Source organism: Bufo bufo, chromosome 3 (assembly GCF_905171765.1).
Source record: "Bufo bufo chromosome 3, aBufBuf1.1, whole genome shotgun sequence".
Taxonomy (NCBI): domain Eukaryota; kingdom Metazoa; phylum Chordata; class Amphibia; order Anura; family Bufonidae; genus Bufo; species Bufo bufo.
Window position 1 is genome coordinate 107,039,414 of NC_053391.1, and position 27,203 is coordinate 107,066,616.

The 27,203-nt window shown below is 43.8% G+C and overlaps 1 protein-coding gene across 1 annotated transcript in view; it reads right to left on the reverse strand.

The window, feature by feature from the left end:
- Positions 1 to 919: 919 nt before the first annotated feature.
- SLC13A2 (solute carrier family 13 member 2) overlaps positions 920 to 27,203 on the reverse strand; it is a 91,048-nt gene continuing 64,764 nt past the window's right edge. Inside the window, exons 9-12 of the mRNA XM_040421799.1 lie at positions 23,443 to 23,564; positions 9,023 to 9,184; positions 6,966 to 7,103; positions 920 to 1,404 (exon numbers count right to left, since the gene is read on the reverse strand). Of these exons, the coding sequence (XP_040277733.1) occupies positions 1,276 to 1,404; positions 6,966 to 7,103; positions 9,023 to 9,184; positions 23,443 to 23,564 (551 nt within the window). The 3' untranslated portion in view covers positions 920 to 1,275. The remainder of the gene's footprint in view (positions 1,405 to 6,965; positions 7,104 to 9,022; positions 9,185 to 23,442; positions 23,565 to 27,203) is intronic.

Here is a 27,203-nt window from a genome sequence, read left to right on the forward strand (position 1 = left end):
GATCCTATCTGTATAGCAGCTGTAAGCCTTGTATGGTCCCATCAGATTTGGCTTATGATTTGGTAGCCAAAAGCAGGAGTGGGTATAAAACACAGAAGACATGCAACTATTCCATTCACGAGCCATCTCTGTTTTGGATCTACTCCTGTTTTTTTTTGCATTAGCAATACTGATGGATTACTGACCAAATTCTGACCGAGTGAAGGCGGATGCTCCACAGACAGGAAACATTTTTTGTGGGTTATTGTTCTGACGGATGAGAGGAAGGGCAAAATAATCAGTGACATTAAAACATACTTACTGATGACACCCTCTCCACTCTGTCGGGGGGCTCTATTTGTACAAGCATTTAATAGAACAGGTTCTGTAGACCGCTATGTGGAATCAGCTGACGAGGGTGTAAAAGAAGTGAGCTTCTTCTTGGTGCTAACATCCACCACCTGTAAGGCTGAGTTCATGCTTGATTTATTTGGTCAGTTTTGGCCCCGTGACTGCCCAAATAAGTGAAGTGTGCAGTGATTCTAAGTGCAACGCCTGTCATCTGCATGTCATACGGACTCACAGTATTATTTCCCTACTAAAGCAGACTCACTATGCTTGTTATTGCAAGGCACAGTGTTCTTTACCACTATAAAGGCTCTCTGCAGCCAGGAAATTGAATTTTTTTAATGTAATTCGCCGAACCCAAAACATTGGCGAACCGGTGAATCGAATTTTTTTCAAATTTGCTCATATCTAGTGGCTACCATTTTGAGTGATTCATGCGGGAGGAACTTTTTGGGAGGAACTTCGTCATGATTTCGATTCATATAGAATCGAATCATTTATCTCTATTCGCGTGGAATACAGCGCAGTTATGGCATGCAAAATGGCAGCGTTTATTTTAAATCTAAAATAACAGAGATGTAAAAATGTACAATTTTATTTTAAGTTAAATTCATGAACAATGCTGCTACAATGTATCACTTATATAGCGCTTCATAGTGGTATCTGGTGTAAGACATGGCTTCTTCCACGGCTAGCACAGTCTGCAGCTGCAGTCTGTTTCTTTATATTCCCAAATACCTACAGAGTTAGGAGGACAATTCTGCAGAGGAAGGCATTTGACTTTTTCTAATTTGTTTTTAGACACAGCAATTTGTGTCTTTCCACTTCAGTCCAGGCTCCTGAGCAGTCCCAATTTGGATGGCAGGATCCTTGAGGAACAAATAAGAATCCCAGACAGACATCCATTTATGCATCTCTGTGAATGCGTTCTCTCCAAGTACAAAATCTCTAAGGCTTTCCTGTGGAGTTTGCCCAAGTAGGAAACGTACCCAGGTCAAACATATAAAATCCCCAGCTGTTAATGGCCAACGTGATAACAAGAACTCCTATGATATTCAGAACAAATCCTGATTTTGCCTGCAGAGAAAATAGAAAGAAAAACTCATATCATAATAGAAGTATAATAGTGTCTTTCATGTGTCTAAATTCATAGCAAAACCAATCTGCCAACTATATAGAAAAAGCATTTATTCGTATTTAGCACATATGTAACTTTAAAGCGAACCTTTCACCTGGATTTCACTTAATAAACTATTACCAGTACCTTATAGATTATCCTCATTCTGTTTCAATGCATTCTTGTGCCGCTTTCCTGGGATGTATATTCATGAAAAAAACGACTTATAAAGTCCTCGTCTCCAGCTCCTGAAGTCACGCTAGAAGTCAAGGGAGTAGCCCTTCCCTCACCCCGGGCTGTAATTCCCCTGCCCTAACCCCTCCTCTAAGTAGTGTAACTGACACCCGGCTCAGTCGCCGGGACCGCGCTTGTACAGGCGGCGCATGCGTCGTCGGACTCAAGCGCGATCCTGTAACTGAATCGCGCGTGAGGAAGAGAAGACAGGCAGGTATCGGGGACGGCGCATGCGCGATTCAGTTACAGGATCACGCTTGAGTCCGCGCGATAGACGCCTGTACAAGCGCGGTCCCGGCGACTGAGCCGGGTGTCAGTTACACTACTTAGAGGAGGGGTTAGGGCAGGGGAGTTACAGCCCAGAGTGAGGGAAGGGCTACCCCCTTGACTTCTAGCGTGACTTCAGGAGCTGGAGACAAGGACTTTATAAGTCGTTTTTTTTCATGAATATACATCCCAGGAAAGCGGCACAAGAATGCATTGAAACAGAATGAGGATAATCTATAAGGTACTGGTAATAGTTTATTAAGTGAAATCCAGGTGAAAGGTTCGCTTTAAAGCTCACTGACTGGTCTTTTTTTATAAACAATTATGTTCCTCATGAAATAATTCTGGAACATCATATCTTAGAACCTTGTATTGTGTCATTCTTCTGTTATCCCTCCTAGGCATTCAAGTGTCATTAGCAGCAATTTTCCAACGACAGTACCTATTTTAAGACCTACTCTGCAGATCTGGCATGTAAATGTCACAAATGTTTGCTGAATACCTCAAACATATGGTCAATATAAATGTAGTTTAGATCTGACAGATCAGACATAGTACAAAGGACAAAGTAGCGCCCCCTACTCTCAGAACCTCCAAACACAGACCAAAGCAGCCTTGGCTTACACCGCAAACTTGATTCCTCCAGCGTTGCTCCAGGAGTGCTGAACACGTATGGAGAGAAACTCATACACCAGAGAACTTCCTCCATTACAAATTCATGCTAAGAACCTATAACTTTGCCCTCCACTTCGCCAAACAAACACACTTCACCACCCTCATCTCCTCACTGTCCAACAACCCAAAAAAACTCTTTGACACTTTTCACTCCCTCCTCATTCCTAAAGTTCAGACACCCATCACAGACGTCTCTGCTGAAGACCTGGCTGCCTACTTCACAGAGAAAATAGAAAACATCCGGCATGAAATCAGCTCCCAGCTCCTAAGTTTTATTGATCCTCTTCCCCCCATATCTCCTCCCGCTCACTGTCCACGTTTGACCCAGTCATGGAAGAAGAAGTCTCCAGGCTCCTCTCTTCTTCTCATCCTACCACATCTACTTCTGACCCCATTCCCTCACACCTACTCCAGTTTCTCTATCTCAGGCTGTCACGACTCACCTAACAAAAATCTTCAACCTATCTCTCTCTCTCTCTTCTGGTATCTTCCCCTCCTCTTTCAAACACTCTATCGTTACTCCATTCCAAAAAATAAAAAAAACTCTTGACACATCCTGCACAACTAACTACAGACCAGTCTCCAATTTTCCCTTAATCTCTAAGCTCCTGGAGAGTTTGGTCTACTCTCGCCTCATACGCTATCTCTCTGCTCACTCACTCCTTGATTTACAATTACAATTACAATCTGGTTTCCACAACCTACATTCGACAGAAACTGCAAAAGTGACAAATGACCTCCTGACAGCAAAACACAACGGTGACTACTCTCTGCTCATTCCCCTTGACCTCTCTGCAGCTTTCAACACTGTAGACCACCATCCCCTACTCACCATGATCCAGTCTATCAGCCTAAAGGACACTGCCCTCTCCTGGTTTTCTTCATATCTCTCTTACTCTCTCACTCTTTCAGTGTATCATTCGCTGGCTCCACTTCTTCTCCTCTCCCTCTCACTGTTGGGGTTCCTCAGGGTTCAGTCCTAGGACCGTTCCTCTCTCTACACAGCCCCAATAGGACAGAGCATCAGCAGATTTGGTTTCCAGTACCATCTCTATGATGATGACGCACAACTATATACTTCACCCCCCTACATCACCCCTGCTGTTCTACAGAACACCAGTGACTGACTGTCCGCCATCTCTAATATCATGTCCTCTCTCAATCTAAAACTGAATCTTTTGGAAACTGAACTTCTTGTGTTCTCTCCATCTACTAACCTAACAAAACCTGATCTCCCTCTCAGTGTGCGACACCATCATCACTCCTAGGCAGCACACCCACTGTCTCAGTGTGACGTTTGACACTGATCTCTCCTTCGCGCCCTATATTCAGTCTCTCGCCCGCTCATGCCGCCTGCGTCTCAAAATCATTTCTAGAATCTGCCCCTTTCTCACTATGGAAACAACAAAAACTCTCATTGTCGCCCTGATCCATTCCTGCCTCGATTATTGTAACTCACTATTATTTGGCCTCCCACTCACCAGACTCTCCACTCTCCAATCTATTTTCAATGCAGCAGCCAGAATCACTTATCTGTCTAACCGTTACTCCGATGCCTCCGCCCTGTGCCAGTCATTGCACTGGTTGTCCATACAGTATAGGATCAAATTAAAACTGCTTGTCCTCACCCACAAAGCCCTCCACAGTGCTGCACCCCCTTATATCTGTTCCCTCATCTTTGTCTACCACCCTACTTGTGCTCTCTGTTCAGCCAATGACTTACGACTTACTTCCACCATAATCCAAACCTCTCACTCCGGGTAAAAGACTTCTCCCAATATGCACCAGTTCTCTGGAATACCGTACCTCAGGAAATTAGGGTAAACCACAATATACACAGTTTAAGGTGCTCCTTCAAAACACATCTTGTTAGAGTGGCCTATCACATCCCCTGATCTAACCACTCTCCATATATAGACCATCTATCATTTCCTGAACCTGATCCTCCACCAAACTCTCCACTGCATCCAAAAGCACTTCCTATATTGGCTACTGACCGGCTCATGCAGCTTTATATGTGCTCCCCTATTCTCCCAAGATGGCTGGACCCAGGGGCGGACACAGACAGCAGAGGGCCCCTGTGCAAAGAATGTGCCTGCCCCCCCCTCCACAAACCAACATACAGACATAAACATATACAATATGTGCATAATCCTGGAAGACCAGGGAGCATATAAGGCTGCACGGTGCTTTTGGCCAACAATGTGTCGTGCAACCAAGGATCACAGCAGCACAATGCTGCAATGCATTGAGTTAAAATGAACGGGGTAGCATTGTGACCAAGTTTCTTACAATCACAATCAGAAAGTCGCAAGAAATTCATCAGGTTGGATTTTTTGTGACTGTCGGGTCACGGCCCCATTTACTTTACTAGTTGCGGTGTAGCATAGTGATGCTAGCCTAAGAGACCATTTAGACGGCCATATGTGTTTTGCAGTTCGTAAATTGCGGATCCGCAAAACACGGAGACGCGTGCGTCCTATGATAGAAAATGCAGATTCTTGTCCACAATTACAGACAAGAATAGGACATGTACTGTATCTATCTTTTTTGCAGGGCAGAGGAACAGAAGTACGGATGCGGACAACAAGCAGTGTGCTGTCTGCATCATTTGTAGCCCCATTGAAATGAATGGGTCTTTTTCACACATCCTCACAGGCACTCTCACATACACAGACTGTCATACATGCAGGCACTCTCACATACACACACTGTCATACATGCAGGCACTCTCACATACACAGACTGTCATACATACAGGCACTCTCACATACACACACTGTCATACATGCAGTCACTCTCACATACACACTTTCATACATGCAGGCACTCTCACATACACAGACTGTCATACATGCAGGCACTCTCACATACACAGACTGTCATACATGCAGGCACTCTCACATACACACTTTCATACATGCAGGCACTCTCACATACACACACTGTCATACATGCAGGCACTCCCACATACACAGACTGTTATACATGCAGGCACTCTCACATACACAGACTGTCATACATGCAGGCACTCTCACATATACAGACTGTCATACATGCAGGCACTCTCACATGCACACACTGTCATACATGCAGGCACTCTCACATACACAGACTGTCATACATGCAGGCACTCTCACATACACAGACTGTCATACATGCAGGCATTCTCACATACACAGACTGTCATACATGCAGGCACTCTCACATACACACACTGTCATACATGCAGGCACTCTCACATACACAGACTGTCATACATGCAGGCACTCTCACATACACACACTGTCATACATGCAGGCACTCTCACAAACACAGACTGTCATACATGCAGGCACTCTCAAATACACACACTGTCATACATGCAGGCACTCTCACATACACACACTGTCATACATGCAGGGCTGGCACTCTTTTACCCTACATTACATATAGATCCCTTCCTCACCTCCTGGCTCTGTATTGCTGGTTCTTGTGTCCTCAGCCAGGCTCCACCCCCTCTCAGTAGCAGGCTCAGGCTCCTCCCCCTCTCAGTAGCAGGCTCAGGCTCCACCCCCTCTCAGTAGCAGGGCTTGGTCTAAACACAGCAGCAGCCCTTCCTTCCTTCTAGCAGAGCTGGCTCATTGGAGGAGAGGCTGTCAGTGCTTTTGAGTGACAGTTTGTAGACCAATCAGCTCTCCATCTCCTGGTCAGTAAGGTTGGGTCCACAAGGTCCAATTTTTGATAAAATTGCGGCAAAATGTGGTGTTTTTTTGCCACGATTTGTTAAAAATCAGACCTTATGGATCCAGCCTTACTGACCAGGAGTGCTGATTACACTAAAATCTACCAGCCCTCCTATGAATCAGCGCTGCTATTCAGCCCCTGACCAGCAGATCATCTCTCAGTCCCTCTGAAGTTCAGGAAGGGGGCCCCACTGCAGCCAGCTACTTTCCCTACTGTGTGCAATCGCACAGTGGGAGGAGCTTACCGCCAACTCAGAAAGCTCATTTGTTAGTCACGATCTCCCCAGTGGGGCCGTCCAGGCTGGGCCCCCTCACACTCTGGGCCCCTGTGCAGCTGAACCAGCTGCACAGGCGGTATGTCCACCCCTGGCTGGACAACCATACAAAACAAGCACTTCTACCTTTTGGGTCACCCATATCTCCTCATAGACTGTAAGCTCTTGCGAGCAGGGCCCTCATTCCTCTTGTTGCAATTATTGACTTGTCTGTTGCTATGTTATTTATGACTGTTTGTACCTGAACCCCTGAACTGTAAAGCGCTGCAGAATATGTTGGTGCTATATAAATAAAGATTAGTATTATTAATTCCTTAGGTTCAGTGCAAATCATGAGATACGTACCATGTCAACTACCCTGAGCTGCCCGTATGAAAAAGCGATGGCGTTAGGAGGTGTAGCCACTGGTAACATAAATGCAAGCGAGGCAGAAAGAGTGCATGGGAGCATTATGTATAAGGGGTTCAGATGTATCGCCTTTGCCTACAGGATAAAAAGGAAGATGAGTTTTTTTGTGTAAATAGGATACCACTTAAAATGCCGCAGAAATATAATGGAGAATTGTGAAAAGCTGCAGCAATATTAATTGAGGATATTTACACCTTCAATCAGTATTCACATAAAGAAGAACATCTGCTGAATCCAGTATGAAGGTCGTCTTTATTCATCCATGTTCATACAATTTCCATTTTGTACAATTCTTTTTGTTTGAAATGCCTCCCGGATGATGAGGTGCTAACAGTGTCAGCGCTGAACCCAGACATATCCCGTTCTTCACCCAGGCAGCCCCTCTGATATGAGCATTGGAGCATCAAATGCTCCGATGCTCTCCCTTACCCTGCTCTGAATAAGGCAGGGCATGGGCTTTTTAGTTTACAAGCTTACACTCCTACGCTAAATCACCCACGACTACATTGAGCTGATCCTATAGCTTAAAGGGGTTTTACAGGCTAGGGCAGCACTAAAGCCCACCTATTAGTGCCGGTGACGTCACCAGGAACACTGCTAGATGGAAGCCTCCGCCTAGCAGAGACACGGTACGTCACTGGATCTAATGGAAAAGGCAATGCCCTTCGTGGTTCAGCTCAGGGCAAGGGAGAGCATCAGAACATGAAATGATCCGATGCTCATCTTAGAGGGGCTGCCTGGGGGAAGAAGGGGATATATAATGGGTCTTGGTTGTAATTTCATGACAATATCGCTATGCAAAGAAAATATGTGAAGGGCCCAGATTGCTTTACAAAAGATCAAATAACTCACCAATAAGTAAATGACACAATACCCCGGTGGTATGCCTTTAATTTAATGTGTGGGAAAACCTATGTGGGTAAAACATGTTATCTCCGACCTACTGGAAAACCATGTATAGCTGCCCACTGCGTAGATGATAAATATATGATGGCTGGAAGGACCACATCCCATCACTAGAAGTGGGGGTTCTAATCCTCATTCCAGAGTTTGCATGAAGTGGTTCTCATGCATGTGTGCTGCTGCTCCATTTAAAGGGAACCTGTCACCATGTTCTGACATATAAAACCGAATATACCTTAATGCCTGGTTACCCTAATAGTTCCCAGAGATCAATCCATAATCTTCTCAAGACTAACCTGTCCTATTCCCTGCCCAGTGTATAGGGAATACTTTATTTTGCAGAATGTTTTATGTATTAAAGACACTTCCAATTTTGTAAGAAGTGTATCGCCTTGATGTGTGTTTTATTAAATTACCATACAATCGTGAATCACCCGTCCATGTCTCCTCTGTTTCTGACTGTTTCTAAAGTCAGCATGACACACATTGCACTCATCACAGTAACTTACTGTCTGCTGCGCATGCATTTCATGCCCACAATGTGTCACTCTGGATTGTAAAAGTTATACATTACACTATATGACAACTATGGCTTGAAGATAAACGAGAAAGAACAAAAAGATAAGAAAAACGTTCTATAACAATGTTTTTCTAAATGACCTTCAATTAGTGCCATACCATTTACAATGATCATATAAAGAGAGCTTGTCTTCTATACACTTTTAGCACACAAAAATGCAATAAATCTGGTAATGACACAATTTAAGAGCACACTATTAACGATCATGTATTTTCATTAGGGAAAGTAGCTCTCTGGGATACAAGATCTTTATTTTACTGTACTGTACTGACTGGGGGTGCTCTAGAGAAGAAGCTGGACAAATTCTGCTTCTATACAGCCCATTGTTAAAACAAATGTCTCTTCAAAGACATTGATGGAAAATCACAAAAATAGGCTACCAGTGTCCAGCTTTTGGGGGGGACTGACTGATGTGCCCATCCAAGGACAGCCATTAGCTAAAATAGCCATCCTAATAATCAGGTTATAAAAGTGTCAGGTTCTTTTTAATATTTTGATGAAGAACTCTTACCATGGAGGCCAGGATGGGTAAGAAAAGTGTTGTTGTGGCCACATTACTGGTACATTCAGTAAATGTAGCGACCATCAAACACAAGACCAATGCAATGGCTACATGGGGTATACTCTGCAGTGGTGTCAATTTATCACCAAGCCACGTGGATAATCCTGAATCCTAAAATATACAAAAAAAGTAAATGTTTCATTAATAAACATGACCATATAAATAGGTATTGTGTACTACAACACTGTAACGTAAGTTCATGCACTACTACAGCCAGTGTTGGACTGGCCCACCAGAGTACCAGAGGATCCGACAATGGGCCCAGCCTCTGATACTATAGTGGGCCCCAAAGAGCCAAGAGAAAAAGAAAACATTTGGGGCTCCCTTTGAGGCTAATAACTTGCTGCTATGGTTTATTTCTTTGAATTAAAATATATTAGACTTTATTGATGATATGGGGTTTGGGCCCCGCAAATAATTTCCTCTGGTGGGCCAAAGGAACCCCAGTCCGACCTGACTACAGCTACAATAAAATAAAAACTTTACAAAATAACATCCTATTACTTTCTATAAATGTCTTTTGACTGTTCAAATCCTTAGGCCCCTTGCAGACGAGCATGTCCGGATTAGGTCCGGATGCGTCCCGGTGCATTGCGGCAAACCTGCGCGAGTAGGTACGCAATTGCAGTCAGTTTTGACTGCGATTGTGTTCCGATGTTCAGTTTTTATCGCGCAGATGCAATGTGTTTTGCACGCGCGTGATAAAAAACCAACTGTGGTACCCAGACCCGAACTTCTTCACTGAAGTTCAGGTTTGGGTTAGTTGTAGTGTAGATTGTATTATTTCCCCTTTCAACATGGTATAAGGGAAAATAATAGCATTCTGAATACAGAATGCATAGTACAATAGCGCTGGAGGAGTTAACAAAAAATAAAAAAATCATTTAACTCACCTTAATCCACTTGTTCGCGCAGCCAGCATCTCTTCTGTCTTCATCTGTGAGCAATAGGACCTTTGATGACGTCACTGCGTTCATCACATGGGCCATCACATGATCCATCACCAGCGTAGTGACGTCATCAAAGGTCCTATTCCTCACAGATGAAGACAGAAAAGATGCCGGCTGTGCGAACAAGTGGATTAAGGTGAGTTAAATATATATTTTTTTTTTGTAACCCCTCCAGCCCTATTGTACTATGCATTCTGTATTCAGAATGCTATTATTTTCCCTTATAACCATGTTATAAGGGGAAATAACAATGATCGGGTCCCCATCCCGATCGTCACCTAGCAACCGTGCGTGAAAATCGCACTGCATCCACACTTGCTTGTGGATGCTTGCGATTTTCACGCAACCCCATTCATTTCTATGGGGCCTGCGTTACGTGAAAAACGCACAAAGAGGAGCATGCTGCGATTTTCACGCAACGCACAAGTGATGCGTGAAAATCACCGCTCATGTGCACAGCCCCATAGAAATGAATGGGTCCGGATTCAGTGCGGGTGCAATGCGTTCACCTCACGCATCGCATCCGTGCGGAATACTCGCCCGTGTGAAAGGGGCCTTAGTTTATTAACCTTTCCTAAAAACAGTTGCCCTCGAAGGATAATGTTCGATCATATATGGTTGCCTCAGCATGCAAATCCACTCTGGGTCCACTCATAGAAACATAGAATGTGTCGGCAGATAAGAACCATTTGGCCCATCTAGTCTGCCCAATATACTGAATACTATGAATAGCCCCTGGCCCTATCTTATATGAAGGATGGCCTTATGCCTATCCCATGCATGCTTAAACTCCTTCACTGTATTTGCAGCTACCACTTCTGCAGGAAGGCTATTCCATGCATCTACAACTCTCTCAGTAAAGTAATACTTCCTGATATTACTTTTAAACCTTTGCCCCTCTAATTTAAAATTATGTCCTCTTGTAGCAGTTTTTCTTCTTTTAAATATTCTCTCCTCTTTTACCTTGTTGATTCCCTTTATGTATTTAAAAGTTTTTATCATATCCCCTGTCATATCCCCCTGTCTCGTCTTTCTTCCAAGCTATACATGTTAAAGAGGACCTTTCCTTACGATAAAAAATCTAAATTAAGTATACAGACATGGAGAGCGGCGCCCAGGGATCTCCCTGCACTTACTATTATCCCTGGGCGCCGCTCCGTTCTCCCGGTATCTTCAGATTTTCAGCTCAATTGGGAGGAGCCTGCTCTTGTTCTCCTGGGCGTCTACTTCTCCCAGGCTGTAGCGTTGGCCAATCGCAGCGCTCGGCTCATAGCCTGAGAGTTTTTTTTCTCCCAGGCTATGAGCTGAGTGCTGCAATTGGCCAGCACTCCAGCCTGGGAGAAGGAGAAGCCCAGGAGAACAAGAGCAGGCTCCTCCCAGTTGAGCCGAAAATCTGAAGATACCGGAGCCTATACCGGGAGAATGGAGTGGCGCCCAGGGATAATAGTAAGTGTAGGGAGATCCCTGGGCGCCGCTCTCTATGTCAGCATACTTAGTTTAGATTTTTTATTGTAATGAAAGGTCCTCTTTAAGGTCCTTTAATCTTTCCTGGTAAGTTTTATCCTGCAATCCATGTACTAGTTTAGTAGCTCTTCTCTGAACTATCTCCAAAGTATCAATATCCTTCTGGAGATATGGTCTCCAGTACTGCGCACAATACTCCAAATGAGGTCTCACTAGTGCTCTGTAGAGCGGCATGAGCACCTCCCTCTTTCTACTGGTAATGCCTCTCCCTATACACCCAAGCATTCTGCTAGCATTTCCTGCTGCTCTATGACATTGTCTGCCTACATTTAAGTCTTCTGAAATAATGACCCCTATATCCCTTTCCTCAGATACTGAGGTTAGGACTCTATCACTGATTTTATATTCTGCTCTTGGGTTTTTATGCCCCAGGTGCATTATCTTGCACTTATCAACATTAAATTTTAGTTGCCAGATTTTTGACCATTCCTCTAGTTTTCCTAAATCCTTTTCCATTTGGTGTATCCCTCCAGGAACATCAACCCTGTTACAAATCTTTGTGTCATCAGCAAAAAGACATACCTTACCATCGAGGCCTTCTGCAATTTCGCTGATAAAGATATTAAACAATATGGGTCCCAGAACAGATCCCTGAGGTACCCCACTGGTAACAAGACCATGGTCTGAATATACTCCATTGACTACAACCCTCTGTTGTCTGTCCCTCAGCCACTGCTTAATCCATTCAACAACATGGGAGTCCAAGCTCAAAGACTGCAATTTATTGATAAGCCTTCTATGTGGGACAATATCAAAAGCCTTACTAAAGTCTAGACAAGCGATGTCTACTGCACCTCCGACGTCTATTATTTTAGTCACCCAATCAAAAAAATCAATAAGATTAGTTTGACATGATCTCCCTGAAGTAAACCCATGCTGTTTTTCATCTTTCAATCCATGGGATTTTAGATGTTCCACAATCCTCTCCTTAAGTATGGTTTCCATTAATTTCCCCACTATTGATGTCAGGCTTACTGGCCTATAGTTGCCCGATTCCTATCTACTACCTTTCTTGTAAATGGGCACAACATTTGCTAATTTCCAATCTTTTGGGACGACTCCTGTTACCAGTGATTGGTTAAATAAAAACGGTTAATGGTTTTGCTAGTACACCGCTAAGCTCTTTTAATAGCTTTGGGTGTATCCCATCAGGCCCCTGTGACTTATTTGTATTAATTTTAGACATGGGTGGACTGAGAAGTTGAGCAGTGCCCAAAAGGTCTCCCAGATTATTTGTTTGCCCCACAAAGATAACTAAATTCAGTGGATCCCTGTCTGAACTTGTCAACAGTGTCACCTCATTGTTGGGTGACTTCAACATACACAGAATGAAGGCCTACTAGAGTTGTCACCTTAAAGGGGTGTATTACAAAATAAATTCTAAATTTTTCAAGCCAGCATCTGGATCTGAATAATTTTGTAGTTGCATGTAAATAAAAATTTTGCATAGCCAGTGAGCTATTCGATGGAATATATCTGTATAGCGCCACCTGTTGCTTTCTCTTTTCCTTATTTTTTTTGTCCAGCTCACTAAGCTGATCGAACACGCTCTGTTTAAATCTTTAACTGCCACCAGCCATACGCTCTGTTAGAAGCCGTGGCAGTTACAGGGACAGAGCTACAGCAGAAAGTACACGTCCCTGAGAAAGGACATTTCCCCTGAGCTGCCATCCTTAAAAGTATCTAGCAGAGCAATTGGAGCAGTTAATGTGGAGTAGAGATGGCCTTGCGGTTCGCCCAGCTGTCGTTTTGCGGCGAACTTTGCGTGTTCGCGATTCGCCGAACATGCAAACATATGGCGATGTCTGCCGGCGCCATATTCTTTTGCATTGCATCGAACTTTGACCCATGAGACATCCATCAGGTGGGACAGGACAGCCAATTGAGACGTTTCAGCACATGGACACTCCCCCCCCCCGTGGCAGCCATTTTTCATTGTGTGTTTTGCCAGTGTAGGGAGAGGTTGCTTTGTGGAGCAGGGACAGGCTGTTAGGAACACCAAACTCTAGCTAAGGCCACAAAAGTCCATTTAAGGACTGGTATAGGTGTGCTATCAATAGGTGTGATATACTGAGGGGTGTGATATACTTATAATATACTTTATAACATAGAAAGTATAATATAGTGGATTTGTATTGTGCAGCAGTTGTGTGCGGTTCTGCTGCGATACCGCAGCTATATAGAGGGACAAGCGCTATTGGAACAACTATTTGCAACGGGTGTGATATACCTGTTGCCCAAAAAAAAACTGATTGAGGGGCGTGATATACCTTCTTCCATAAAATACTGATTAAGGGGATTGATATACCTGCCTCCACCAAATATTGAGTGAGGCCTGCGAGATACCTGCTTCCACAAAATACTAATTAAGGGGTATGATATACCTGCTTCCACAAAATACTGATTAAGGGATTCTATATACCTGTTTCTACCAAATATTGATTGAGGCCTGCGATATACCTGCTTCCACAAATGCTGCTCTTCTCTAGGGACTTAGGCACAGGGTCATTTTGAAAATGACAGGCAGAGGAAGAGGCAGACCGTTCGCAGGAGTGGTAGGGGTCGGGCAAGTGCACCATGCTGGAGCCTAAGTGGGAAGTTGAAGAAGGACCGTGCGATTACTTCAAATGACGCACCAGAGTTGGTTGAGTGGCTCATTCAGCCTTCCGCTTCTGCACCCTCCTCATCCTCTGGAACTGCACCCTCCTCACTCTCTGCTGTGTGCACCCCCAAAGAAACCACCACCACCATAGTGCCTCCACATGAAGAATTCCCAGACCTTACCTATGCGCAGCCATTCTTGACATCGGATGAGGAAGAGGAGGTAGTAACAGCCGCCACCCAGCGGTCTGACGACAGAACCCAGATCAGCCCAAAGAGGGAGGTCCCCGCTGTTGCTGCCTACTCCAAGATCTCAAATGTCAGTGGTGGTGAAGGTGATGATGAAAGTGTCGATGGACATCACGTGGGTGCCCACAAGAGAGGAAGAGGAGGGGAGTTCAGAGGGAGAGACGGAGCAGCAGAGAGGGAGGAGAAAGAGGAGAAGCAGGCAGAGCCCACAGGGCACAGGAGGCAAAAAGCAAACTGAAAATGAATCTGGAGCGAGCCATCCACGATGTACGGTCATTTCTGGAGCTCCCAGGACGCCGGCACATGGCTCCGCAGTGTGGGCTTTTTTTAACAAATCAGCTGCTGACAATAGTGTTGCCATCTGCAGCTTGTGCTGTCAATGCATAAGTCACGGTAAGCCCAACACTTACCTAGGGACGACCGCCTTAAGAAGGCACCTGGCCTCCCATCACCGAGCCCAGTGGGAGCAATGTGGTAAGAACCCACAAAGCCACACTCCTGGCGCTCCACGTCCTGCCTCTTCTCCTTCTCCTCTCTCCTCCCATTTGTCCTCCACTCCACCTTCCACCGTGCCGTTGTCGCGTTCATCTGGCAGAAGGCAGGCTTCCGTGGTCCAAATGTTCGAGCGTAAAAAGTTGAGGACGCCGGATAACCCTCTTGCCTAACGGCTGACCTCTGGCTTGTCGGAACTTCTAGCCCGCCAACTACTGCCATATAAACTGGTGGATTCGGAGGCCTTTAGAAAATTTGTGGCCATTGGCCCCCGGAAGGAAATATTTCTCCCAGAAGGATATCCCAGAGCTATATGGCCACGTTCAGTGGAAAGTGAATATATCTCTGGCACACAGTGTTGGTGCCAAGATGCATCTGACCACAGACATGTGGTCTAGCAAACACGGGCATGGAAGGTACATAACTTTTACTGCCCACTGGGTGAACCTTCTGACGGCCGTCAAGAATGCAACCCGTGGCTCCCGTGTGGATTTGGTGTTACCGCCACGGATTGCATGCAGGCCTGCCTCTTCTCCTCCTCCTCCTACTCCATCCTCTATCTCCTCCTTGGCTGACTCCTCCTTTTCCACTGCTACCGCCTCTTCTGCTGCGCCCCCCAAGCTCCCCAGAACCTATTTTATGTGCCAGATGAGATGTTGCCATGCTGTGCTGTGGCTGTTGTGCCTGGAAGCCAAGAGCCACACCGGTCCTGCACTTCTTTCAGCTCTGCGGTCACAGGCCGATTAGTGGCTAACCCTGCTCAATTTGACAGTTGGTAAAGTGGTGTAAGACAACAGTGCCAATCTGCTGAGTGTGCGGAAACAGGGCAAAATGACAAGTGCCGTGCATGGCACACATCCTGAACTTAGTCGTGCAGCGATTCGTTGCCAAATACCCCGGGGTCCAGGACATGTTGCGGCAGGCCAGGAAAATCTCTGCCCATTTTAGGAGATCTTACACGCCATGGCTCGCCTTGCTGACGTTCAGTGGTGACACCTCCTGCCCGTCAGACGTCTGACTTGTGACAGCCCGACGCGCTGGAAATCCACCTTGTATATGCTTGATAGGCTGCTCCAGCAGCAAAGTGACGTTAACAACTATCTGTACAAACTCTGCAGCAGGACAGGTTCTTGGGAGCTTGGTTTCTTTTTACCGTGCCAGTGGCTGCTCATGCGTGACGCATGCAGACTTCTGCGGCCATTTGATGAGATCACCAAACTGGTCAGTCACAGCCAGGGCGCCATCAGTGACATGGTACCTTATGCCTTCTTTCTGGAGCGTGCATTGCGTCGTGTCATTGATCAAGCCATCAAGGAGCAGGAGCTGGAAGATGAGTAAATCGCAATGCTGAATGAATTCCCAGCGGGGGCTACTCCATCTGAGACAAGTCAGCAGGAGTCTGAAGAGGAGTCGGAGGAGGATAGTGGCTGGGGGAGGAGGAGGATCAAAAATATAGTGCTATAGTATTATTTTTTAATAGTGTAAATTTTTTCCAAAACTGAAGTTCAGAAGAGGCAAAAAAAATTAGACTATAAAAAGAAGATTATAGCACTATATTAGCTAAATTACAGTCTATATGTGTATTTTACGAATATTCGCTATATTGCTATAACTTCGTTTTTTAGAATATGACGAATATGACGAATATTCTAAAAAACAAAGTTATAGCAATATAGCGAATAAATTGTGACCGCCTAATGTACCTCCAGCCACTTCATCAAAAGTTATTTTCTGTCAGGTGAATGCCTAATTTATGGGGTCTGTACTGGCCTACAGTAAAGTTTATAGCCAGTGACCACCTAATGTACCTCCAGCCACATCATCACAAGTTCTTTTCTGTCAGGTGAATGCCTAATTTTTGGGACCTGTACTTCCGTGGCCTACAGTAAAATTTGTATCCAGTGACCGCCTAATGTACCTCCAGCCACATCATCACAAGTTCTTTTCTGTCAGGTGAATGACTAATTATTGTTGCCTGTACTAGCCTACAGTAAAAAAAATTTAGCCAGTGACCGCCTAATGTACCTCCAGCCACTTCATCACAAGTTCTTTTCTGTCAGGTGAATGCCTAATTTTTGGGGCCTGTACTCCCGTGGCCTACAGTAAAATTTGTATCCAGTCACTGCCTAATGTTCCAACAGCAACATCATTACAAATTCTTTTCTGTCAGGTGAATGCCTAATTTTTGGAGTCTGTACTGGCCTAAAGAAAAATTTGTATCCAGTGACCGCCTAATGTACCTCCAGCCACATCATCACAAGTTTTTTTCTGTCAGGTGAATGCCTAATTTTTGGCGCCTCTACTCTAGGTGTTTACAGTAAAATTTGTATCCAGTGACCGCCTAATGTACCTCCAGCCACGTCATCACAAGTTCTTTTCTGTCAGGTGAATGCCTAATTTTTGGGGCCTGTACTCCCATGGCCTAGAGTAAAATTTGAATCCAGTGACCGCCTTATGTATCTCCAGCCACATCATCACAAGTTTTTTTCTGTCAGGTGAATGCCCAATTTTTGGGGCCTGTACTGGCCACAGTAAAATTTTCATCCAGTGACCGCCTAATGTACCTCCCGCCACATCATCACAAGTTATTTTCTGTTAGGTGAATGCCAAAGTTTTTGGGGCCTGTACTCCTGTAGCCTACAGTAAAATTTGTATCCAGTGACCGCCTAATGTATCTCCAGCCACATCATCACAAGTTCATTTCTGACAAGGTGAATGCCTAATTTTTGGGGCCTGTACTGGCCAACAGTAAAATTTGTATCCAGTGACCGCCTAATGTACCTCCAGCCACATCATCACAAGTTCTTTTCTGTAAGGTGAATGCCTAATTTTGGGGGCCTGTACTCCCATGGCCTAGAGTAAAATTTGTATCCAGTGACCGCCTAATGTATCTCCAGCCACATCATCACAAGTTCTTTTCTGTCAGGTGAATGCCTAATTTTTGGGGCCTGTACTTCCGTGGGCTACAGTAAAATTTGTATCCAGTGACTGCCTAATGTACCTCCAGCCACATCCTCACAAGTTCTTTTCTGTCAGGTGAATGCCTAATTATTGTTGCCTGTACTAGCCTATAGTAAAATTTTTAGCCAGTGACCGCCTAATGTACCTCCAGCCACTTCATCAAAAGTTCTTTTCTGTCAGGTGAATGCCTAATTTTTGGGGCCTGTACTCCCGTGACCTACAGTAAAATTTGTATATAGTAACTGCCTAATGTCCCTACAGCAACATCATCACAAGTTCTTTTCTGTCAAGTGAATGCCTAATTTTTGGGTCCTGCACTCGAGTGGCTTACAGTAAACCTTGTATCCAGTGACCGCCTAATGTACCTCCAGCCACATCATCACAAGTTATTTTCTGTCAGGTGAATGCCTAATTTTTTGGGCCTCTACTCCAGTGGCTTACAGTAAAATTTGTATCCACAACCGCCTAATGTACCTCCAGCCACAGGTACGCAGAGAGAGGGTATCCACAACCGCCTAATGTACCTCTAGCCACATCATCACAAGTTCTTTTCTGTCAGGTAAATGCCAAATTTTTTGGGCCTGCACTCCAGTGGCCTACAGGAAAATTTGTATCCAGTGACCGCCTAATGTACCTCCAGCCACTTCATCAAAAGTTCTTTTCTGTCAGGTGAATGCCTAATTTATGGGGCCTGTACTGGCCTACAGTAAAATTTATAGCCAGTGACCACCTAATGTACCTCCAGCCACATCATCACAAGTTCTTTTCTGTCAGGTGAATGCCTAATTTTTGGGACCTGTACTTCCGTGGCCTACAGTAAAATTTGTATCCAGTGACCGCCTAATGTACCTCCAGCCACATCATCACAAGTTCTTTTCTGTCAGGTGAATGACTAATTATTGTTGCCTGTACTAGCCTACAGTAAAAAATTTTTAGCCAGTGACCGCCTAATGTACCTCCAGCCACTTCATCACAAGTTCTTTTCTGTCAGGTGAATGCCTAATTTTTGGGGCCTGTACTCCCGTGGCCTACAGTAAAATTTGTATCCAGTGACTGCCTAATGTTCCTACAGCAACATCATTACAAATTCTTTTCTGTCAGGTGAATGCCTAATTTTTGGAGTCTGTACTCGCCTAAAGAAAAATTTGTATCCAGTGACCGCCTAATGTACCTCCAGCCACAGGTACGCAGAGAGAGGGTATCCACAACCGCCTAATGTACCTCCAGCCACATCATCACAAGTTCTTTTATGTCAGGTGAATGCCTTATTTTTGGGGCCTGTACTCCCGTGGCCTACAGTAAAATTTGTATCCAGTGACTGCCTAATGTTCCTACAGCAACATCATCACAAGTTCTTTTCTGTCAGGTGAATGCCTAATTTTTGGGGCCTGTACTGGCCTACAGTAAAATTTGTATCTAGTGACCGCCTAATGTACCTCCAGCCACGTCATCACAAGTTCTTTTCTGTCAGATGAATGCCTAATTTTTGGGGCCTGTACTCCCGTGGCCTAGAGTAAAATTTGTATCCAGTGACCGCCTAATGTATCTCCAGCCACATCATCACAAGTTCTTTTCTGTCAGGTGAATGCCTAATTTTTGGGACCTGTACTGGCCAACAGTAAAATTTGTATCCAGTGACCGCCTAATGTACCTCCAGCCACATCATCACAAGTTCTATTCTGTCAGGTGAATGCCTAATTTTTGGGGCCTGTACTGGCCAACAGTAAAATTTTTAGCCAGTGACCACCTAATGTACCTCCAGCCACATTATCACAAGTTCTTTTCTGTCAGGTGAATGCCTAATTATTGTTGCCTGTACTACCCTACAGTAAAATTTTTAGCCAGTGACCGCCTAATGTACCTCCAGCCACTTCATCACAAGTTATTTTCTGTCAGGTGAATGCCTAATTTTTGGGGCCTGTACTCCCGTGGCCTACAGTAAAATTTGTATCCAGTGACTGCCTAATGTTCCTACAGCAACATCATCACAAATTCTTTTCTGTCAGGTGAATGCTAATTTTTGGGGTCTGTACTGGCCTACAGAAAAATTTGTATCCAGTGACCGCCTAATGTACCTCCAGCAACATCATCACAACTTCTTTTCTGTCAGGTGAATGCCTAATTTTTGGGGTCTGTACTGGCCTACAGAAAAATTTGTATCCAGTGACCGCCTAATGTACCTCCAGCCACATCACCACAACTTCTTTTCTGTCAAGTGAATGCCAAATTTTTGGGTCCTGCACTCCAGTGGCTTACAGTAAACCTTGTATCCAGTGACCGCCTAATGTACCTCTAGCCACATCATCACAAGTTCTTTTCTGTCAGGTGAATGTCCAATTTTCGGGACCTGCACTGGCCGTCAGATGAATGCCTAATTTTTGGGGCCTGTACTGGCCTACAGTAAAATTTTTAGCCAGTAAACGCCTAATGTACCTCCAGCCACTTCATCAAAAGTTCTTTTCTGTAAGGTGAATGCCTAATTTTTGGGGCCTGTACTCCCGTGGCCTACAGTAAAATTTGTATCCAGTGACTGCCTAATGTTCCTCCAGCAACATCATCACAAGTTATTTTCTGTCATGTAAATGCCTAATTTTTGGGCTCTGTACTGGCTTACAGAAAAATTTGTATCCAGTGACCGCCTAATGTACCTCCAGCCACATCATCACAACTTCTTTTCTGTCAAGTGAATGCCAAATTTTTGGGTCCTGCACTCCAGTGGCTTACAGTAAACCTTGTATCCAGTGACCACCTAATGTACCTCTAGCCACATCATCACAAGTTCTTTTCTGTCAGGTGAATGCCTAATTTTTGGGGTCTGTACTGGCCTAAAGAAAAATTTGTATCCAGTGACCGCCTAATGTACCTCCAGCCACATCATCACAAGTTCTTTTCTGTCAGGTGAATGCCTAATTTTTGGGGCCTCTTCTCCAATGGCCTACAGTAAAATTTGTATCCAGTGACCGCCTAATGTAACTCAACCACGTCATCACAAGTTCTTTTCTGTCAGGTGAATGCCTAATTTTTGGGGCCTGTACTCCCATGGCCTAGAGTAAAATTTGAATCCAGTGACCGCCTAATGTATCTCCAGCCACATCATCACAAGTTCTTTTCTGTCAGGTGAATGCCCAATTTTTGAGGCCTGTACTGGCCAACAGTAAAATTTTTATCCAGTGACCGACTAATGTACCTCCCGCCACATCATCACAAGTTCTTTTCTGTCAGGTAAATGCCAAAGTTTTTGGGGCCTGTACTCCTGTGGCCTACAGTAAAATTTGTATCCAGTGACCGCCTAATGTTTCTCCAGCTACATCATCACAAGTTATTTTCTGTCAGGTAAATGCCAAATGTTTGGGGCCAGTACTGGCCTACAGTAAAATTTTTAGCCAGTGACCGCCTAATGTATCTCCAGCTACATCATCACAAGTTATTTTATGTCAGGTGAATGCCTAATTTTTGGGGCCTGTACTCCCGTGGCCTAAAATAAAAAATTTCTAGGCTCCAGCAGGGTGCATTTTTAAAAACTTTTGCCAATGATCCCCCTCTGGTATGTCATTTTCCATGTTGTGGGGCTATTTGTGTACTTCTAGTAAGTATTTGGTGGCTGCAAATATGTAAGGTTTTTCAGGTTTGCCTGCCATTAAAGTCAATGGGGCCCGCCGCGAACTCGCGGTTCGCGAACATTTGATCGCGAACGAGCTTTTGCGAAACGTGTCGGCCGATGTTCGTCCATCACTAATGTGGAGATCTCTGAAGCTATGTGCGTTACAGGGCTGGTTCTAGTTTTGTTAGAAAAGTATTGCCATGTACTATATGATGTCTGATTTTCATTTTTTAAATCAATCATGGCAAAACCCCTACCAACAAACACTAGCTTAAAAATAGGGGTGTGATTTTTGATGTGTAGGTTCAAGGAAAGACCATTTATTATTTAATATTCCAGTGAAAGGGTTACTATAGACATCCTTACGTAAATGTACATCATACGCTCATCACTCTGAAGGCTGATATGAAGTATCTGGCCTACATACAGTATTACACAAAAGCTTTTGGAAAAATCACCAAGACATATTTAGATATATTGGATCAAGTACATACAGTATATCTAGTAAAAAGCTTATGTCAAGGTGCTATCACACACAGGTTTTTGTTGATTTTTTTTTTTTTTTTGCGCTTTTGCTTTTTTGAGTGGTGTACTTGTGGTTTTTGCAATGCTTTTTGCTGGAAAATAACAGCTCCAGATGTTAGCTGAAGGTCTATGGCAGTGTTCATCAACTCCAGTCATTAGGGCCCATCTGCCATTCATGTTTTTAAGATTTTCTTAGTATTGAGCAGGTGATATAATTAGTGTCAATGCATCAAGACTTACCATCATCAGGCATTCATTTTGAGGAATATTCTCAAATCAGGACCGGCATGTGGGCCCTGAGGACTGGAGTTGAGGAACACTGGTCTATGGGAAATATGAAACACAGGGCGCATGTAGACTGCAGGTTGCTGTTGATCAAGTCGAAGATACTGTATGTTTTTCTGGGACTTTGAACTGTCAATGAATGGGCCTTGAATTATGCATAACCCAGATTTACCTCACAGAAATACTTATCTTTAGTTGCAATCTAAACCCTTATCACATCAATTATTAGCTAGAATACTTTGTCGGACATGTCTGGAAGTAACGAATAGAACAGAAGGGAAAAAAACAGATTGCAAAAGTAAATATAATATAGATTGTTCTTTTGCAAATTTTCTATCAACAGGGTGAAATCCATTGCACATTCCACGTATATGACATGCAGGTTTTGCAATGGTGTTGAGGCAGATATATTCTGAACACATCCTAATTGTTCCACCCCATCACTGCAATGGTAATGTGTGCCATTATAAGATCACAAGAAATTGGTGACACTTGTAATTTTGTGTTTTATCCAGGTCATATTGAGTCTGAGATCTTAGCATTTTTGGCTGAAAGCTATACTGTATTTTTCACTTTATAAGATGCAGCGGATTATAAGACGCACCTCAGTTTTAGAGGAGGAAAATCAGAAAATAAAATATTTTTCGTCAGACCAGACCTCAGACCTAGGCCCCCAATCTTCATTAGACATCAAAATTAGACCCCCATATCAGACCTTAGATCAGATCCCCATATTAGACCTCAGATCAGACTTTCATATCAAGGCCCCCATATCAGACCTCAGATCAGACCTCAAAATCAGACCCCCATATCAAACCTCAGACCCCAATATCAGACCTCAGATCAAACCAAAGAAAAAAAAAAGAACTTACATCTTCATATGGCACTGACCATGTGGCTGTACCCATAAGTGTTCCTGGCAAATGATGATTGAGGTGTCTACGGGAACAATCCTATTACCCAATGAATGAGAATTTCACTCATTCATCGTGCAATTGGTGGCCTATTTACACCAGCGATAACCTGCCCGAATATCGGGCAGTGTAAAGGGGCCTTTACAGTCCAAGCCGCAAGGGCATTTCAAGGGTATTCCAATCATTATCTACAAATTGGAGCAAGGACAGAAGCCACAGTGCTATACAGGCATTAGCTGAAATTGCACAAGCAGTTTAATGACTTACCTCACTGCCTTTCGCCAGGGCAAACCCTCCTCCCAAAAGAATGACAATATTCCATGGCATCTTCTCGTTCACAGTCTTCCAGTCCAAAATTGGCGGTGGTGGTTGAATTCTCCCATTTTTGCCTAGATTAAACATAGTAGCACAGAAAAAGGAATTTTTTTTTACAGATAGCACTGCAAATATATTGCCAAATACACTCACCTAAAGAATTATTAGGAACACCATACTAATACGGTGTTGGACCCCCTTTTGCCTTCAGAACTGCCTTAATTCTACGTGGCATTGATTCAACAAGGTGCTGATAGCATTCTTTAGAAATGTTGGCCCATATTGATAGGATAGCATCTTGCAGTTGATGGAGATTTGAGGGATGCACATCCAGGGCACGAAGCTCCCGTTCCACCACATCCCAAAGATGCTCTATTGGGTTGAGATCTGGTGACTGTGGGGGCCATTTTAGTACAGTGAACTCATTGTCATGTTCAAGAAACCAATTTGAAATGATTCGAGCTTTGTGACATGGTGCATTATCCTGCTGGAAGTAGCCATCAGAGGATGGATACATGTTCTCATTCTGTTTACGCCAAATTCGGACTCTACCATTTGAATGTCTCAACAGAAATCGAGACTCATCAGACCAGGCAACATTTTTCCAGTCTTCAACAGTCCAATTTTGGTGAGCTCGTGCAAATTGTAGCCTCTTTTTCCTATTTGTAGTGGGGATGAGTGGTACCCGGTGGGGTCTTCTGCTGTTGTAGCCCATCCGCCTCAAGGTTGTGCGTGTTGTGGCTTCACAAATGCTTTGCTGCATATCTCGGTTGTAACGAGTGGTTATTTCAGTCAACGTTGCTCTTCTATCAGCTTGAATCAGTCGGCCCATTCTCCTCTGACCTCTAGCATCCACAAGGCATTTTTGCCCACAGGACTGCCGCATACTGGATGTTTTCCCCTTTTCACACCATTCTTTGTAAACCCTAGAAATGGTTGTGCGTGAAAATCCCAGTAACTGAGCAGATTGTGAAATACTCAGACCGGCCCGTCTGGCACCAACAACCATGCCACGCTCAAAATTGCTTAAATTACCTTTCTTTTCCATTCTGACATTTAGTTTGGAGTTCAGGAGATTGTCTTGACCAGGACCACACCCCTAAAGGCATTGAAGCAACTGCCATGTGATTGGTTGACTAGATAATTGCATTAATGAGAAATAGAACAGGTGTTCCTAATAATTCTTTAGGTGAGTGTATATCTACACTTGTTACTCGACAGATCTACTATTTAAAATGCACTAGAATTCCAGTGCAATCTGTGCCAACTGCGCCTCGTTTTATTAATCATTTAGATGCTTTTTACACCTTGACTGACACCGGGTGAATGGCTTAGTGAAAGGGCATGACTTCAAGTAGAAGGAAACTAAGCCAACAAATAGGTTGTATAAAGTTAAAGGGGTTGTCCTGGTTCAGAGCTGAACCCGAACATATCCCCATTTTCACCCAGGCAGCCCCCTGATATGAGCATCAGAGCATTTCATGCTCGGATGCTCTCCTTTATCCTGCACGATTCAGGCATTTTTAGGAGATCCGGTGACTTACTCTCCATAGGGACTGCTAGGCGGGCTTTAATGCTGCCCTAGCCTGTAAAACGGCTAGGACAGCGCTAAAGGCCACCCATAAGAGCCAGTGACGTCACTGGGAACACTGCTGGGCGGAAGCCTCCGCCTAGCAGTTTGCCAATGTAAACAAAAAAGCCCTTGCCCTGCGCGATACAGCACAGGGCAAGGGAGAGCATTGGAACATGAAATATCATATCATATCAGAGGGGCTGGAGGGGTGAACCCCAGAGCTGAACCCCTTTAAGCTTATGTAACACTGTCAGATCATGTCATCGCTCTTTCCCATACTGATCTACTGCCGGCAAATGATGGCTTTTAAACCTGTCGAAAGATTTCATTTATCCGATGAATGAGAGTTTGCTCGTTCATAGGGTAATCGGCAGCAGTATTACACTGTCAGAGCATCGCTAATAAGCACTTGTCAGCTATGATCGGCACGATTATCTGCCAGTGAAATATAAGCTTTAGATTAGGCAGTCTAAAGATGCGCAATACAAAATGTTGCTTTGCGACCCATTACGATTTCTGTACACCCTTCGCAGGGCTTTACTGCAAAAATTCTAGGACTCGTCTGAATGCACAGAATTTATATTTCTTGAACTGTTTAAACATTGGCTATGTTCTCTTTATCTCGCCACATCGAGAACAGATATTGCCCTTTACAGCAAGATAATGCTTTCAGCCCAGGACTGACATTCTTTCAACTAGGATGACAACTGATAAATGAGGACATATAAAAATGCCAAGCCAGGTAAAATGTGTTTTTGCACTATCCCTTATCAGATCTTTTCTGCGGAATCTGACACCATTTCATTACTGAGGATCAAGAAAATGGCAATTCACGTCAAAGACAGCTACTATAAATACAACATGAAGAGCTTGCATTTCTTAGAGAAATATTAACCCCTTTTGGGACTGGGTAATTTTCTATTTTTGCATTTTCGTTTTTACTCTGACTTCCCAGAGCCATATTTTTATTTATTTTTTCCCATTCACATGGCTTGTTTTTTACAGGACAAGGCATACATTCTAATGGCACTATTTAATATTACATACAATGTGGTTGGAGGGTGGAAAAAAATTCCAAATGGGATGGAATTGGGAAAGTAAAGGCAATTCTGTCACAGTTTTACAGGTTTTGCTTTTATCGTGTTTCCTTTGCAGTAATAATGGTACAATGATACCGATTTATATGTTTTTTCCTGTGTTTTAATACTGAAAAAAATAAAAACGTAGAATTTTTTTTAAAAAAATTTTGATCATCATATTCTGACCCCCCCCCCCCCCATAACTTTTTCATACTTATGTCTATGAAGGTGTGTGAGGGCTCCTTTTTTCAGGGAGATCCTTACTTTTCACTGATACCATTTTGGACTGTGTGCAACATTATGAACTCTTTGTAGACTACTTTCACAACTGTGTTTTCAGCAAAAACGCATCCGTTCAATAATACCACCGTCTGCATCCGTTCTAAACGGATCCGGTTGTCTCCAAAATCAACAAGATGGATCCGGCACTAAAACCACTGTAAGTCAAAGGGCACTGGATCCATTTTTGTTTCAATTTTGTGTCCATGATAACTGATCCGGCACCATTGACTTACATTGTGTTTCATGCCATATCCGTCTTGATCAGTATCCCATGCTGCATCCAAAAACGCTGCTTGTAGTGGTTTTGTGTCCGGCATGGAAACGCAACAAAATGGAAGGTAATGCATTCTGGTGTACTCCCTTCCGGTTTGTTCACTTTTGTCCCCATTGACAATGAGTGGGGACAAAATTGAAGCATTTTCCTACGGTTTTGAAAACCTGTGCCAGATCTCAAACCCGGAAAGAAAGATGTAGATGTGAAAGTAGCCTATTCAATTTTTGGGGGGAGGTGTATTACATGTATTACATATAATCTTAATAATTTGTTATGCCTTTCCAATTTGTCCATAAAAATCTTGTCTATCTATGATTTTTGGATAAGTTGTCCAGAAAAAAGAAAAATTCTGTTTGGTGACCTTTGCAGCCACAGTGGTCCATAGACACAATAGATAGGAGGGGACCTCATTGACTTCTATAGGAGAGTTTTCTAGGCATGCTCTGTGACCTGTGCAGAGGTCAAAAGGTGCAGGTTTTGGGGATTTTTTTAATAGTGACATATC